The following is a 16840-nucleotide window of genomic DNA, read 5'->3' as shown; positions in this document are numbered from 1 at the left end:
TGTGATAGAAACTCTTTCTGAAAAGGAGCCCCTTAAGAGTAGGTTCTGCTTCAAGCACCACCATGCTAGTGATTGTTTTGCCACTGAGGTTAAGGTCACATTGACTTCCCAATTGTTCCTTTTCTGGCAGCACTGATCCTCTATGTATTGTTGTCTCACTGTTGGGTTGGAGGTTTTCGCTAGAATTTGTCATAGATGGATGGCACTCTCTCCTCCAAAGAAAATACTCTTTTTTTCTACAGTGTCTATCATTGCTCCAAAATAAGAGTTATTGCACTGTTGGTGCTGAGAGTGATTTTTTTACTCTTTGTGAAGACATTGAATGTTCAGCAGTTGCTTCACGTTTTTATGACTATGAGCTTTTAGTAGCCAGTCTTACAGCTGGTAGATGAAAATTCCCTTCCCATCATAGGTGGACTGCTACTACTGCCATTCATTTTGAGAATGTGTTGTGAGCAGGCTTGAGACTGAAAGGTGGACTTTATCGAATGTTGGAGACCACACCTGAAGTTTTGTTGGAGCCCTTTTTCTATTATGATGTTCTCGCCTCTGGTAGCTGAGACCCGTACTTGTGAAGTAAATGTCTCCAGAAGAAACTGGAGTACTGTTTCCAGTGCAGATGACACACTTTGTACATAGTCACTATTACACTAGGCTACATCTATATTGCTTTGCTTAGTGCAGAGGATGGCATCTGGTATGCTGTGGCTGGTTTCAGGAATCCGAATTCGGGTACAGATGTGGTGGCTGCATGTGGTGAACTATGCCCAGTTCTATGGGTAAGTTTTGATGTACTGGGACATGAAAGTCATTTATGGAGCGTAACACTCAAAGAAGTGCCTAAAGTACTCTATCAATTGAGACTTCTTGGCTGCTGCATTGCTGCTACTTTCAGAGGTCACCCTTGGAGCATTCAATTCTGGAGGCTGAATTTAGGCATTGTGTCTAGTTCTGGGAATGTTCTCAGTCATACTGAGCCCAGTTTAGAAATGTTCATCTAGAGCAGTATGCTAAGGTTTCAGTGCTTCAACCATAGTGTCTGCACCAGTGTTGGAGGCATCTTGTGGTCCAACCATTCTTCTGTACTACAGTTGTCTCCTGGATAGTAGTTTATGGAAAGACAAATAATTGTAATATCCAGTGCCCGACTCTACCTAGCAGGGGAGGAGGGCAGGCCATTTAGAACATCAATGCAGATTGCTACGATACAGAACCAGGACTGCAAGTCAGTAGCCTTTTCTTTTGCATCGCAGGACCTTTATTGATAGGCATAGAGTAGCAACAAGTTATTCCTGACCTACCCTATCATCAGTCTGTGTGTCTGAGTCTAAGCAATAATGTCTAGTAAATCTATGCACAGATTTCCAAGTTTCAACTTTACAAATGTCAAACTAAAATATTTCTGAGCCACACTGCAGTAGCTGCTTTAGCCATTATGGAGTGAGTTTTGGATGCAAGCAACTATCCATCTATTATTAGACTGCTTACATGACGCTAAACCCCATCTAATGTGCCCATAATTTACAAAGAGATGATTGGATTTTCTAAAGATTTTAGTCTTGGCAAGGAAGAAATAAAGTACTCTCCTTATTTCTAATGGATGAAGGGCAATTCAGAACATGTTGAGGGATTTGGAAAGAAGTTGTGTAGTGTAATGTTTTGATTGATATGAAACTCAGAAATGATATTTGTTAATGTAAGGCAGAAGGAAAGACAGCCTGTATCTTGCTCACTCCTCGAACAGAAGTGACACTCATAAAAGTGCTTTCCATGAAATCTACTGCAATGAAGCCCTGTGAAAAGGGTCGAATTGAGGGAACATTATTTTTGATAAAACTAGATTAAAGTTCCCACAGTAGAGATGGTCTACGGAATGGTGGACATACTTTCTTGAGTCCTTCCAAGAAGTATTTATTTACTGGAACCCTGAAAAACGAAATCTGATTTGGAGATCTCCTCTATGTTGTGACAGCTGCCAGATGTACATTAATAGATGAAAACGAAATCTTAGACTGTGCCAGGTGCAGGAGATAAGGTAGTACGATGTTCTCTACAGGCAATACGATTGTGACCATTGCTTTGGCACCACAAACAGAAATGTTTCCACAGCATAGACTAACAAGATCTTATCGAAGGGTGTTTAGCCTCTCGCAAAATGTTGAGGCAAACTGGGAAGATTAGATGTCCTTACTACCTGACTTCAGAAACCGTGCTGTCATAGTCAGCAAAGTTTAAATATTGGACTTGCCCGTGACATCTGGTTAGTAGGTTGGGTTTAGGTGGCAGCCTCATGTGTGGTTTGACGGACATTTCTAACAGGCAGGTACCACAATAGTCACAAACAGTCTGGAGCAATTAGAATATTCTTCCCTGGAGATTCCTTGATCCATGTTCTGGCTCCTTGGAGGCGCAGTCTTAGCATTTTAAATTTTGTGTCATTGTGAAGAGGGTCTCCTCGTAATGGCAACTGGTTAAAGTCTGCTTGTTGGTTCATGTGACCTGGGATGCGAATTGCTGTTATGTGCTTCATTTTTCATTCTGACCACTTTCTCATTGGCATGATGACCATTAAAAGATGTGCCAGAATATGGAAGGTTTAAAATCTTCAGTTGAGTTTCTGGTTTTAAGGTGGTGACTCTAAGATCACCAAATTGTGATGCCATGGAAATAAGCAGTGGAGGCTCATTCTGCCCTGATCCACCAGCAGTGGCGGCTGGTGACATTTGAAAGTGGTATGGCATTAAAACAATTGTCTTACTTCACTGCGGCGAGCAAGCGTGCCGCAACTACCTACAGGGGGTGGGGTGGGGGGGGAGAGGGGGGGGGGGAGGGGAATCTGAAAAAGGAGTGGGCAAATGGTGCATTTTCAAGCAAACCAGAAGGTGTGAAGAACAGCTCAGTCAATACTACTGTGCGTTCGTGCAAGGAATGGAAATGAGCCTCCATACCCACAGATTAGTGGAACATACATCTATAATTGGGGTTCTCAGCGCCCTCGCCCCCTTGACACAGGTGCCACAGCACCTGCTGAACTATTAATAGCTACCCCCCCCCAAAATCACGTGATAAATGATACAGCATCATCAATGAAAAGTGGCAACTTTTAAGAGGGAGTCTATGAAATAAATTGAGAATGACTTTGCAGTATTACAAAAAAAAATATAAAAACCTAAAAAAATGGCTTCTGTTGACAGGTGCTTTACCAATGCGCAGAGTGGAATAGTTGTTTAAGTACTTCTGTCCTTGCGTGGTTATGCTAGGCTCTGTATTGCTCAGTACTTGCCATTTCTACTTTCTATTGCACAGTGAAGAAAAAATATTAAACATGTTGATTTAATTGGACAAATCCCTCTGCTGACACAGGTTTTTATGGTGGCTCATATGGAGCGTGTCCCCCTGATGACCAGCATTTATCTGCTTCATGGCCTCCTGGAAAGCAGCCATGATCACTAGGAGCCAAGGGATGGGAGAAACACATGTGGTGTGTTTAGTGTCTGAGGCAAATGTTTCACTCTGATGCTAGTCTTCCTGTGTAAATTGAAATTTACTGCGTATTGTTCTAACAATGGTGTACATTTAGGAGTTCTGCTATTTTTAGCTGTGATGTGTACAACTGAATGAACTTCTAATGAACATGATACTGTGGATTCTCCTCCTCAAAAGACTGCAACAAACTACAAGAAGGCTCTTGTTTGTTGCAGTTGGGGATTGCTCAAGGACGATTCTAGTCCACTGTTTATGATACACTATGCCATTCTTTACAGAGACCAACCCTATCTAAACAAGCCATAGTCTGGCTCCAATAGGAATAGTCAATCCCAAACTGGCAAGTCCCTCTACAGATGGCGACACATGCGACCCAAGCCACATTTGGCCTACTTAGTCCTCATCAGTGAAGTATAGATTGTGTTTTTCTCAAGCTATGGTTTGGGTTCCGTCACATCTGTGGTCCCAGCACGCTAGTAATGTAGGTTGTTAATTTAACTGCTGACCCTATAAAAAACTGTTTTCTCAACAGAGCTCTCCAGCTCACATGTAGGCTATGAGCATATGCCCCCAGAAATCCCACTTTAGGGTCTACCCAATGACAATTTACCCTTGACACTTGCAGAACTAAGACACTGACAAGACAAAAATATTTCAATGCTGGGTTGACTTATTTGTGGATGGCCAACTTCTCAACTTTGATAAGCAGGACAATTTCTACTGTACTCACCGCTCAAAAGGATCAGCAATAAGCTGTGGAGGATTACCCATGAAGCATCACAAACCCACGGAGTACTACATAAATTATTAACAGTGTTTGAAGGCCGACACTTCATTACCTGGCTCTATAGGGCCCTGAAATAACATACTCTGATCCAATTTACGCGACTTCGTGAGACCTGAGAAACAGATATCAATCGGGATGGGAATGCACAACTCAAAGTGGTTAAAAGCATTAGACTACCCACACTCATTCTCCAGGAACGCTCGGTTAAAAAAATACAATTCTCCATGTACATAGAGCTTATCCCACGCCAGCCGGATATACCAGTTGCACAACTCATGTTCCCTCTATGCTGCTCGAACTACGCTGATCTATGACACATCATACGATATGGGACTATTCCTCATTACACCAGTACTGGCACCTACAGACGTGTAATGTTCGTCCTGTGAATTTCCTTTGGGACACTGAGAGGAATGTGCTGCAATCTGATAACAGCGAGCGGAGTCACGCCTGGGCCTTCAGTGGCCTTCCGGAGATCCATGCTCCCTTTAGCACGTGAAGTCTCGAGGCTGACTGAGGCAGCAACAGCTCGCGTGCGTGAGGTGTCTATTGTGGCACCTAGGTACTGCTGTATGTGGGACGGTTGTAGATGAGACTTTGCGTGGTTTACTGTAAACCCCAAGTCGTGGAGTAGTTGAATAGTGGCGTGAGTGTGTTGTACACACTGACTGTATGAGCTGGCTTTTATGAGCCAGTCGTCTAGATACGGGAAGAAGTGAATGTGCTGTCTTCTTAGATGAGCTGCCACTACCGCCAGGCACTTGGTGAATACCCAGGGTGCTGTGGTGACTCCGAAAGGGAGTACATTGAATTGGTAGTGTTGACCGTCCACTACGAACCTGAGATATTTCCTGTGAGATGTGTGAATGGGAATATGGAAGTAGGCGTCTTTGAGATCTAAAGTGGCAAGGAAGTCGCCTTGTGAGAGAAGAGGAAGGACCTGCTGAAGTGTGACCATGTGAAAATGGTCTGACTGTATGTAGAGGTTTAGGGATCTGAGGTCTAGAATAGGTCTCAGAGAGCCGTCCTTTTTTGGTATGAGAAAATACAGAGAGTAAACTCCTGTGTTTTGATGGTGCAGGGGAACTGGTTCTATTGCACTTTTTTGTAGGCAGGAGATGACTTCCTGCTTGAGCAGTGATAAATGTTGTAACGACATTGGGTGTTGTTTGGGTGGTATGTTTGGGGGTAGAGGTGAGTTCTAGACAGTAGCCTGATTGAATGATTTGTCTCACCCACCTGTCTGTGGTGATGTTGGTCCAAACAGGCAGGAACTGTTGTAATCTTCCCCTGACTGGACTGGAATGGGCCGGGGGGAACGGTGGGAAGTCATTGGGTAGGGGTGGAGGCAGAGCAGGTGTTGTTGGTCTTGCCTCTACCTTTGTTATTGTTGCCTCTGTAGCCTCCTCTCTGGTAACCTCTGGTGAATGTAGAATGGGTGGGAGTCTTATAAGAGGTGGAGGGGTTGTCAGAGGAGTAGCCTCTGGAGGTGCCCTTATCAGAGGGACGACGAAAGCAACGTCTGGGAGCTTGCGCTTGCAAGGCTCCCATTGATTTAGCTGTGTCCGTGTCCTTCTTCATCTTTTCAAGGGATGAATCAACATTAGGGCCGAATAAGTGTTCCTGATCGAATGGTTGGTTTAAGATGGAACTTTGTACTTCAGGTTTGAAACCTCAAATGCGCAGCTAGGCATGTCTACGCAGGAGAACACATGTGTTGACAGCTCTGGAGGTGGTTTCTGCCACGTCCAGCACGCAACGAATGGATGTGTTGGTGATGAGTTTCCCCTCTTGTATAAGGTGATTGGCTTTAGGCTTATATTTGTCCGGGAGGTATTGAAAGGGTTTCAAGCTGGTCGTAATGTGCCCTATCGTACCTGGCTAACAGGGCTTGAGTGTTGGCGATACACCATATGTTAGCTGCCTGTGAAGCGGTTCTTTTGCCAGGAGGCGTCTAAGAGTTTGGACTCTTTATCGGGGGTGGAGCGTCCCCTGATGTCTGAAAGTTGGCCATCTTTCTAGCATTGGAGACTACAAGGTAGTCTAGTGGTACGGGGCCCTTAATGTACGCTGGGTCTGCTGGGGCAGCCTTGTATTTTTTCTCGATCCTGGGGTTAATAACCCTAGCCTTGACAGGATCTTTAAATACCTCAGGTGCATGCTTGGTAACTCTTTTTAGCATGGGCAGAATAGCCGTGGATCTTTGTGGGTTATCAAAGGTGTCCATAAGGAAATCCTCTTCCACAGGGTCAGTATGTAAGTCAACCCCATGGTATTGGGCAGCTCTGTGTAGAAGCTGATGAAAACCCATTGTGTCCTCCGGAGGGGAAGGCCTGGAGGGGTAGATGTCATCCTGTGGAGCATTAGGGACATCTGATGTACTATATTCGTCCATGGGGTCAGGGGAATGGTGGATCCCCTAGTGGCTCATCATCCGCACCCCCTCCCGGGTCATAAGAGGTGTCATCATCATCTTCCATTGGTGGAGGAGATGGTGTAGGAGAATGGTGTGGTGGGGGAGGAGGTGGAGGGGGAGGTGGTGGAGAAGGGACCCTGAGGAGAGATGTGTGGCAATGTCCCTTTTTTTAGGTGGTGGAGCTAAAGGCTCAGTCTCAGGATACAGGCGTATCCAATGGTCTCTTCTTTGTACTTAAAGTCAGCTGACCAGTTTTAGGGTCTTTTAGAAGAGTTTTCTGTTTAGGGTCTGGTTTAAATAGCTCTTCTGATGGAGGCTGGTCTTTCGGCGTGACCGTTTCGGTTCGGAAGACTTGCGCGGCACCGACTCTGGAATGGTTTTTTGCTCCTTTGGCTTGGAACTGTGATGTTTTACAGTCTCTGTGGCCGCTTGTGGAACCGGGTGTTTTTTCAGATCCGAGGCTTTTTTCGGCTCCGAAGGGTGTGAATCCGAAGCTTTAGGGATCGGCTTTTTGCTCAGCTCCGAGTGTTTTTTCGGAGTCGATGGGGCGGGGTGCCTGTAGATTTCGGCGCAGAGTGCTTGGTGGAGGAGGAGGGCGGTTTCAATTTCGGTGCCGGTGTCCGCTCGGTACCGATGGTAGACTGACTCAAGCCCAAGTCGCCTGAAGGCTTAGTAGGCTTCTTTGCCGTGCCCGGGGGCGGGGCATGGGAAGCAGTCTCTCGGTGTGCACCTGGGTCCGAAGGTGAAGGTGTGACCGAAGCCTTTTTCAATGGTGTAGGGAGGGGGTCGTGGTCGACGTCTCTACATACGACCCGCTGCCCAAGAGTGATGTCCTCGAGGTCGGAGTCATTGGCTTCGGAGGCGCTGACGGTACTGTCTTTGATGCGCTGTTGTTCTGGTACATTGACGCACTTCTGGAAGATGTCATCGGGGATGGGTGCCGACAAGCGATCCATTGTTCTCCTGGCTCGACGATCTCAAATGGTCTTCTTTAAGCGGAAAGAGGCACAAGCCACACAGTCTCTGGCCTCGTGCTCCGGAGACCAGCAGAGGTTGCACACCTCATGCAGATTGGTGTGGGGAAATTTCGACCCACATTGAGGACATTTCTTGAATGGCGTCTTTTTCATGAGCCAGATACTAAGGAACAGGTAGGCCCGAAGGCCTTCGTCGACGACCGGAATCGAGGACTTCGATGTTGAAGAGATGCGCGAAGACTAGGGATCACGATTGAAAACAATACCTGAGAAGGGTGAAGGATTGCGTGTCGAGAGTGGAATCGGTGACGGTTCCGAACTGAAGTGCGAGAAACACATCCGAGCCCGATAGTGGAAAAAAACAATCTGAAGATGGAGCCGATGCCCATGTGCACTATCATCCAAAGGAGGAGTCACCTACCTTGTGACTTCCAAAGACTTTTCCAAAACAAAAACAAGTGCAAACATCCGGGCCCAACACCAGATGGCGATCTATGCTTAGAGTGTGATCTGCAGCTCACATGCCTCGAACATGTATCCCTTTAAGAATATGGAGGATGAAAGGAAGTTGATAGATTTCTCTTGGACTGACTCACCAGAAATGTAGATGTGGTACAGGATACCATCTTTGGTGGAGACAATTACAAAGACTGCAAGAGCTCTTGAATGGGATCCTCAAATGGAATAATAGGTCTCAAGGTCCTTAAAGGAAGGGGATGACAGGAGTTGGTAAGGCCTGATGCAATCTAGATATGCCTTCTCTTATTCTGTTTTGTGGTGTTGAAGACAGAGAAGATGTAGAAAACCTTGTAGTGGTAGTCTGATCATGTGATACAAGCCTCTGTGAATGAGGGACTTTCACAAGGCAACTGATAAAGCAGGAGGAGATGGAGAGCCAAATATCATCATGGATATTGACGGTGATGGAGAGATATCCATTCTTGTTCCTCCCGACATTAATGAAGAAGGTGATTTTGTTCAATGTTGTTTATTCGATATTGACGCTTAATCTTTGAGACCTCAGGCGACAATAGCGCTGTGGACGTCAATAAAAGAGTCTTTTTACATTGATGGTGACGTGATCTTGGTGACGTCACCCGAAGGTCCTTAGATGTCGAAGGTATCACATCTTTGTAAGATTGATATTCTTGATAGCTTTATAACAGTGGAGAGTACATGGTGTTGTACCCACCATAGTAGACTGCTAGTGATTAGGCGCCCAAGGATTCAACATGGAAAGTTACTACAGCAATTATGAATGACAACAAGAGTGATGATATCAACTGTGTTTTGTGCCTAGTTTTCTGTCTCTGGATCTCCCTCTTGAGGGCTCCTTGTCGGGAACCAGCTTGCATCTGGAGGGTGCAGCTGAAGAGGTTTCCTCCTTCCACTTCCTCTTTTCTTTGCTCTCATACCCCAGAGCATCACTCTGAGCCTTATGCCCTGTTGGTCCTTCAAGAACCTATTGGACATTTTCTCCTTCACAGAGTGTGGAACCGGGAGGCAGAGTGTGAAGCCGAAAGAAAAACCACATAGACCTTGTCTGGGTCTGAGACAGCCTTCTTCCTTCCACTTGAAGAGCACTTCTCACTGGATAATGTGTTCAGCTGCTGATAAAAAACATTTCACTTGGAAGAAGGTGAAAAATCACAAAGCGGACTGAAGCACAAGTTACTTACCTTCGGTAACGATATATCTGTAAGAGACATTAGTTAGTGATAGATTCCTTACCTTAGAATTACCCCCAGGCGTCAGACTGGATCCGGAAAGCTTTCGTCAGCAGTACCCCTGCGTGTCGGAAGGTGGCGTTGTGTGGCTCCCGTCCGTCGAAGGCGTCATGATCGCCGAGATGACGTTGTGGCAGCTACTTAGACGCCGCCCTCGCGCGCTGACGTCAGTTCTGTACACGACTTTCCGCGCCAGGAACGCAGAGCCATGAAAGATTCTGACTACTGGTGCATTGAAACTAAGGCCCTGAAAGGGATGACCTTAACCCTAGAAATCATTTCGCAGAACGGGGAGGATGGGTGGGGCGGTAAGGAATCTATCACTAACTAATGTCTCTTACAGATATATCGTTACCAAAGGTAAGTAACTTGTGCATCTGAAAGAGACATGCTAGTGATAGATCCCTTACCTTAGAATAGATACCCCAGCAATACCAACCCCGATGGTGGGCCTGGAAACTAAGATCATAACAGAACGGCCAAAGAAGCTGTCTCTCCGGACTTGACTGTCAAGGCAAGAATGCTTAGTAAAAGTGTGCAGCGAGGCCCATGTGGCTGCCTGACAAATGTTTTGCAGGGCGACCCCACGTCCCAATGCAGTAATAGCTGCTGTCACCCTGGTAGAATGTTCGCGCAACCCCACTGGAGGTTCCTTTTTAGTCAGAGAATAACAGGCTTTTATACACAAGACGACCCAGTGGGAGATAGTCCTCTTGTGTACAGCTCGGCCTTTTTTGGCGCCTACGTAGCCAACAAAGAGCTGGTCATCCAACTGGAACGGTTGTGTGCGGTTCAGGTAGAATGAGAGCGCACGTTTTGGGTCCAGACGGTGGAGCCTCTCTTCCTCTCTGGAAGGGTGCGGAGGCGGAAAGAAAGGGGGCATGTGATAGTTTGCCCGATGTGGAAGGCAGTAACAACCTTTGGCAAGAAGGAAGGACGAGTGCGAAGCACAACCTTGTCCGGATGAACAGACAGAAAAGGAGGTTTACAGGAAAGAGCCTGGAGCTCACTCACGCACCTAGCGGAGGTTATGGCAACCAGGAAAGCAGTCTTCAAAGTTAGTAAACGTAGAGGACAGTTTTGCAGAGGCTCAAAGGGAGCGCACATCAAATATTTAAGAACCAGGTTCAAGTCCCACTGTGGCCTCACAAAAGGAATAGGAGGGAAAAGGTGAGTAATGCCTTTGAGAAATCTATTTACAACAGGGGACTTGAAAAGAGAGGGCTGATCAGGGAGCCTGAGAAAGGCCGAAATTGCAGAAAGATAGCCCTCGGTGCCCAGAGCAGAGCCCTGCCGGGCCAAAGAGAGAAGGAACAAAAGGACTTCTGAAAGAGGGTCAGAAAGGGATCCACAGCCTTTGCTATGCACCATGCCACAAATTTGTTCCACCTGCTGGTGTATACCGATTTAGTGGAGGGACGCCTGGCTGCCAGAATATCACAGACTTCAGGAGGCAAGTCAATTGGAATCAACTGTCACCGCTCAATCTTCACGCAAGGAGGTGGAGGCTGGACAGGTTCGGGTGGAGGACCGTCCCCTGCTGCTGTGACAGAAGAACCTCCCGAAGAGGCAGTCGAATCGGGGATCCACGCTCATACTGAGTAGCTCGGGATACCAAACTCTTCGAGCCCAGTCCGGGGCCACAAGAATGACTTGGGCACCGTCACGCCTGATCTTCTTCAGCACTCTGGGTAGAAGTGGTATAGGCGGAAAGGCGTACAATAGACCGTAACTCTACTTGTGACTAAAAGCGTCGCCGAGCGAGTGCCGCCTTGGAAATTCCAACACGTAGAACTGCTGACATTGCGTGTTCTCTTCGGTGGCGAATAGATCTAACCAAGGCTCTCCCCACTGTCGAAAGAGACCTTGCACCACCTCCGAGTGAAGACGCCATTCGTGATCCATCAATGCACCTGCGGCTGAGTTCGTCCGCCCTGGCGTTCAAAGAACCTGCCAAGTGTTGAACCACCAAGGAAATGTCTTGACATTCCACCCATGTCCAGAGACGCAGAGCCTCCTGACATAGGGTCCACAACCCCACCCCGCCTTGCTTGTTGCAGTACCACATGGCGGTGGTGTTGTCTGTGAACACCAGCACTACTCTCCCCTTGACAGAGGGAAGGAATGCCTACAGTGCAAGTAGGATCGCCCAGAGCTCCAGAAGGTTGATATGGAGCCAGGACTCCACCGGAGACCAGAGGCCTCTGATCTCTGGCTCTCCCTTGTTGGCGTTCCATCCCGGGAGGGACGCATCCGTCACCACAGTGTGCTCCGGTTGGGGAAGGGAGAGTGATCTGCCGCTGACCCAATGCTGGTTCGTGAGCCACCACTGCAACTGTTGTGCAGTGCCCCCCGAGATCTGGACGTACTCGGACAGGTCCCCTTGATGCTGCGCCCACTGGAACTTCAGGTCCCACTGCAGAGCCCGCATATGCCATTTGGCATGATTGATCAGCAGGATGCAGGAGGCCATGAAGCCTAGCAGCCTGAAGGTCATCCTGACCGAAACCCAGGACAAGGGCCGAAAGTTCGGAACCATAGCCCGAATGTCCCGGACTCACTGTTCGAGAGGATAAACCCAAAACCGCGCCGTGTCCAGAACCACTCCGATAAAGAGGAGCTTCTGAGAAGGAATCAGGTGCGACTTCGGCACATTGATGGAGAACCCAGGCAAATGCAGGAGGTCGGCCGTAGTCTGGAGGTGGGAGACGACTGCCTGGGGCGAGCCCGCTTTCAACAGCCAGTCATCGAGATAGGGTAAGACTGAAACCCCTCATCTGCACAGATGAGCTGCGACCACCGCCATCACTTTCGTGAACACCTGAGGGGCGCTGGTAAGGCCAAAAGGGAGCACGGTGAACTGAAAGTGCTTGTGGTCTACCGTGAACCGCAGTTAACAACAGTGGGCCGGCAGGATAGGGATATGAAAATAAGCGTCCTGCAAGTCCAACGCTACCATCCAGTCTTGCGGGTCTAGGGCAGACAAGACCTGAGGAAGTGTGAGCATCTTGAACTTCTCCTTCCGGAGGAAGCGATTTACGTTCCGAAGGTCTAAGATAGGACGCAGGCCCTTGTCATTCTTTGGAACCAAGAAGTAGTGGGAGTAACAACCACAACCTACTTCTGGCGTCAAAACGCGCTCGATGGCCCCCTTGGCCAAGAGGGCCGCAACTTCCTGCTGGAGAAGTGCCAAGTGATCCCCCGACATGCGGTAGTACTGAGGTGGCATGGCTGGAGGGGTGGTCTTGAAAGGGAGGGAGTAGCCCCTTTGGATAATCTGTAAAACCCACCTGTCTGAAGTGATGGTGCGCCAGTGGGGGAGGTAATGGCGAATCCTGCCGCCCACTGGAGTTTGGTGGTCCTGAAACACCGAACTAGGAAGGTTTGGAGGCAGTGGTGGTGGACTGACCCGCCCGCTGACCCCGTGACCCACCTCGGCGGGTCCCACGTTCGCGGCTGCGCTGAGACTGTTGCTGTGACTTAGAAACAAACATGTTTGTGCGCCCCTTCCTTGGCCACGAAAGGAGCGAAAAGCAGAAGCCGAAGGAGTGCGTGTGGCTGAAAGGCCCAAGGACTTGGCTGTAGCCCGCTAGTCCTTAAAATGCTCCAACGCACTGTTTGTCTTGTCGCCAAAAAGGCGAGTGCCATCAAAAGGCATGTCCATCAGAGTGTTCTGGACATCCCTAGAAAAGCCAGTTGTCCTCAGCCAGGCATTACGGCGTAGTGCCACTGTCGTGGAAATCGTTCTGCCCAGTGAGTCGGCAATATCAAGGCCACAACAAATCGTGAACTTGGCTGCATCTCTCCCCTAAGCAATAGCTTGGGAGAGCACCGTCCGGGCCTCCTACGGACACTGAGGCAGCACCTGCGCCACGGTATCCCACACAGAGTGGGAATAACGGCCCAAGAGGCATGTGGTGTTCACAGACCGCAACCCTGAACTAGTGGAAGAGAAAATCTTCTTCCCAAACTGCTCCAGTTTCTTGGATTCCCTTTCCAGAGGTGCGGAAGCGAATTTGCTCGGGGACGCAGAGGCTTGGACAACCAAGCTCTCAGGGGTAGGGTGTTGGGAGAGGAAAATGGAGTCGGGCGATGGCGTCGGGCCACGTTCTTATCCACAGGCGCCTCTGTGTTGGGCCTGGACCAGGTGCCCAAAAGAACGTCTGAAAGTGTGTCACTGAAGGGCAGTAGCGGCTCCGCAGAGGAAGCCGCCTGCCAAAGCATTTCTGTCAGAAGGCTAGTCCTGACGGCCACTGTAGGGAGCTCGAGGTGGAGAGCCTCGGCTGCCCTACGCAGCACCACTGAATAAGTACCACCCTCCTCCGAAGCCACGGTAGAAGGAGACAGTGCGCCAGGTTCTGGGGAAAAATCCAGTCCACCTGCGTCCTCCAAATCCTCTTCCTAGTCCGGGTCTAGCTCGCATTGGGCTGCAAGAGGGTCTTCACACCCCTCCCCGTCCTCCGGAACTTGCTGGGCAGGCGGAAAAGAAGAAGGAGGATGGAGAAAGGTATAGAAATTCCCCGTCGGAATCTGTGTCAATCGACACCGGTCCGGTACCGCCTCCATGTCGGAGTGGAAGCCGGGGACAGCATCCGCAGGGGAACCGGCCGAAGATGGCGGCGGTGCCATAGACGTTGATGGAGGTCATATGAGGCCAACCGACATCGGCTTGGATCAATGCATGGATCCATGGGGGTCTCGCGGCGCAGAGGCCAGAGCCGTCGATGATGTTGGGGCCGGAGCCGGCGACGAAGAAGGGCAAGGACCCCCAGTCGGACCCGCGGGCCAAAGAGGCGAGCCATGGCTGACAGAAATTCCTGCAGCTGGGCCAGAGTCGCCAACGGACCCACGAAGGGCGGCTAGCCCTTCGGCAACTGCATAGGCTCTGCCGGAGCCGTGGGGTAGCACCACCTGCACCCTCAGCCATGTTGTGCGACAGGCTAGGGGAAGGCAAAGAGCGACACCGCTTCTTTGACTTCTTGTGCTTCGCCTTACCTGACCCAGAGTGCAAAGGCTTCGTTGAACGATGGTGGTGGCTCCGCGACTGGTCCCTCGACCTCCGACGGGACCTTGAATGGTGCGGAGCAGACACCTGGGCCTCAAGCCACTTTCGGGACTGCTCCCGCAAAGTTTTTGGAGCCATCACCCGGCAGTCAGGGCATGACGCGGGGTCATGGTCGCACCCCAGGCAGTAGAGACACTCAAAGTGCGGGTCCGTTACCGACATCATGCGAGGACAAGCCTCACAAGACTTAAAACCGGGCATCCCTATACACCAGGAGTCAAAGACTCAAAAGAACAGAGACAAAAGTCACTAAAACCCTTAGTCAAAAATTGATTGGGGGTACCGCTCTCTCTGGATCTGCGCATGCTAGCGTGGAAAAAGAAACAACAGAACTGGCATCTAAGTAGCTGCCGTGACGTCATCCCGGCGATCATGACACCTATGACGGACGCAGAGCCGCACGACACCACCTTCCGACTCGCAGGGGTACTAGTGACGAAAACTTTCCGGATCCAGAATGACGGCTGGGGGAAATTTTAAGGTAAGGAATCTATCACCAACGTGTCTCTTTCAGATATTGCTGTACAAAAACTGGGGTGTGAAAACACACATGTGCTCTGAGATCCTACTCATAGGAGTCACAAAAGGGAACATGGATCTGGTGTGCAACTGCCAATATAATGCCTTATCAGTGGAGGAGGTGCCTGGAATTTGAAAGAAACACGATGCATTTTTCACAATTTTCAGTGTAGGCCTATTAGAATGCAATTTTCCCTTTCTGGTATAGACTTTCAAACTCATTTGCAGCAAAGATGCTGCAATGTAGACGTGAAAATTGTATTTTTCAATTCTTAAAGCTACATTTAGGAAAACATTCCAGCTGACAGTACTGCTGTTCATCATATGGACACTGGAACCCTATATTCATACATGAACAATATATATGTATGTAAGGAAAAGTCCACGCACAAAGCATGAATTATTCAAGCATTTATGACTATAGGATCTTCATTAATACAGGTATCATATTGTAAAAAAAACATGGTAAAAGAAAAAGTCATCCTCATATCTGTGCAATGTTTATTTCTCTAAAAAGACATGCACAAATAAGAAGTTAATCAAGTGCCATGTTTCATGATAATTTAGCCTTTGTGTTTTTGGAATAACCCTTTTTTGAGACATCCATCAGAGAACATGGTAAAACCGAGCTCACTTCTCATATAGTTCTCAGACTGATCTCTTGCCTGTTCAGTTATTCATGTGTTCAGGTAAGGTATTGGAGAAATTTTTTTAAGGTATGACACTGAAGGTGTACAGCACCAATAGTGGACATCGCCTTCTGACCTAATTTTTAATAAGCCAACCCTGTAAATCATGTCAGAGGACAGGCCCTCCAACAAGGAACGGTGACAGAAACAGAACAAAGAAGGCATGGCGATACACCTGAAAGAATATACAGTACCTGGTTTTGCTATATTAGGTTTCTGTAAACCAAACATGCAGTGGCACAGATCAAAGAAACAGGAAAAGTAATACCTTGATCTATCTCTTAAATGAGAAGCCTATGGGCTCGAAATAATTTTATAAGTCAAAGATTTTGGTACAAAAGAAAAACTCTTATGATCCAGGGAGAAAGTAAACAACAAAAGCAAGTAAATAGCTACCTGACATTATATTTGCACTGAAAATAAATGGTATGTATACTAACGGTCTGTGGCTAAGGCTGTACGGGGGGCTGGAGACCATCATCTGGCTCAGGGCAGACACAATGATCAGGATCAAGATCGGCATCAGCTGTACAAACAATCCTAGGCCACCCTGGAGGAATGGTTCGGAAGAAGAAGAAAATAAATATTACACTAAAAGTCAACAAATCTTAATTTTTCCCAGGATGACACATCTCACGACATGCACAGGTAACCCGTCCCATTGCTGAAACTAGCCTGTTAACCCCTTCAGTGCCCCGCCCTTTCCCCCTGCTGTGCCGGGCCTCTCATTAGCGGGCGGGGTCCATGACGAGATAGTCTCGTCATGGGCACAGCGCAACCGTGCTCCATGACGAGACTATCTCGTCATGGGCATAGAAGAGGTTAAGAACCAACACCCTCTTTTGCCAGACAGTTTCGGGAGACTGTCTCGCCCACAAGGAACCATCTTTTAGCTATTAATTCTATTATGTGCATCGGCCCAGGAAGTACTGCTGAAGAGGACACTGTAGGCAGTTTCCTTCACAAGTCTGTGTGGTCTAGGGGGCTTTAATAATATGCAAAGACATCCACTATCAAAATACATGAGGTCCAACACCAGCAAGGGTTGTGAAATTGCTGGCTGGCACAAGATAAAATCATTCAGTGGTCAGCAATATAAGTGGAGTGCAAAAAACCAGTTGCATCTAGTTTAGAATAACAATAATTTAAAGGTAAAGTTCTAAATAAATAAGTA

The 16840-nt window shown here is 48.2% G+C and overlaps 1 protein-coding gene across 1 annotated transcript in view; it reads right to left on the bottom strand.

Moving 5' to 3' along the window:
- DNAJB12 (DnaJ heat shock protein family (Hsp40) member B12) overlaps positions 1-16840 on the bottom strand; it is a 243135-nt gene that overhangs the window by 69971 nt on the left and 156324 nt on the right. The window contains exon 6 of the mRNA XM_085603836.1: positions 16107-16216. Coding sequence (XP_085459962.1) covers positions 16107-16216 — 110 coding nt within the window. The remainder of the gene's footprint in view (positions 1-16106; positions 16217-16840) is intronic.

The sequence above is a fragment of the Triturus cristatus genome, chromosome 1_2, assembly GCF_964204655.1.
Source record: "Triturus cristatus chromosome 1_2, aTriCri1.1, whole genome shotgun sequence".
Taxonomy (NCBI): Eukaryota; Metazoa; Chordata; class Amphibia; order Caudata; family Salamandridae; genus Triturus; species Triturus cristatus.
This window is presented reverse-complemented; position numbering and strand designations above follow the sequence as displayed.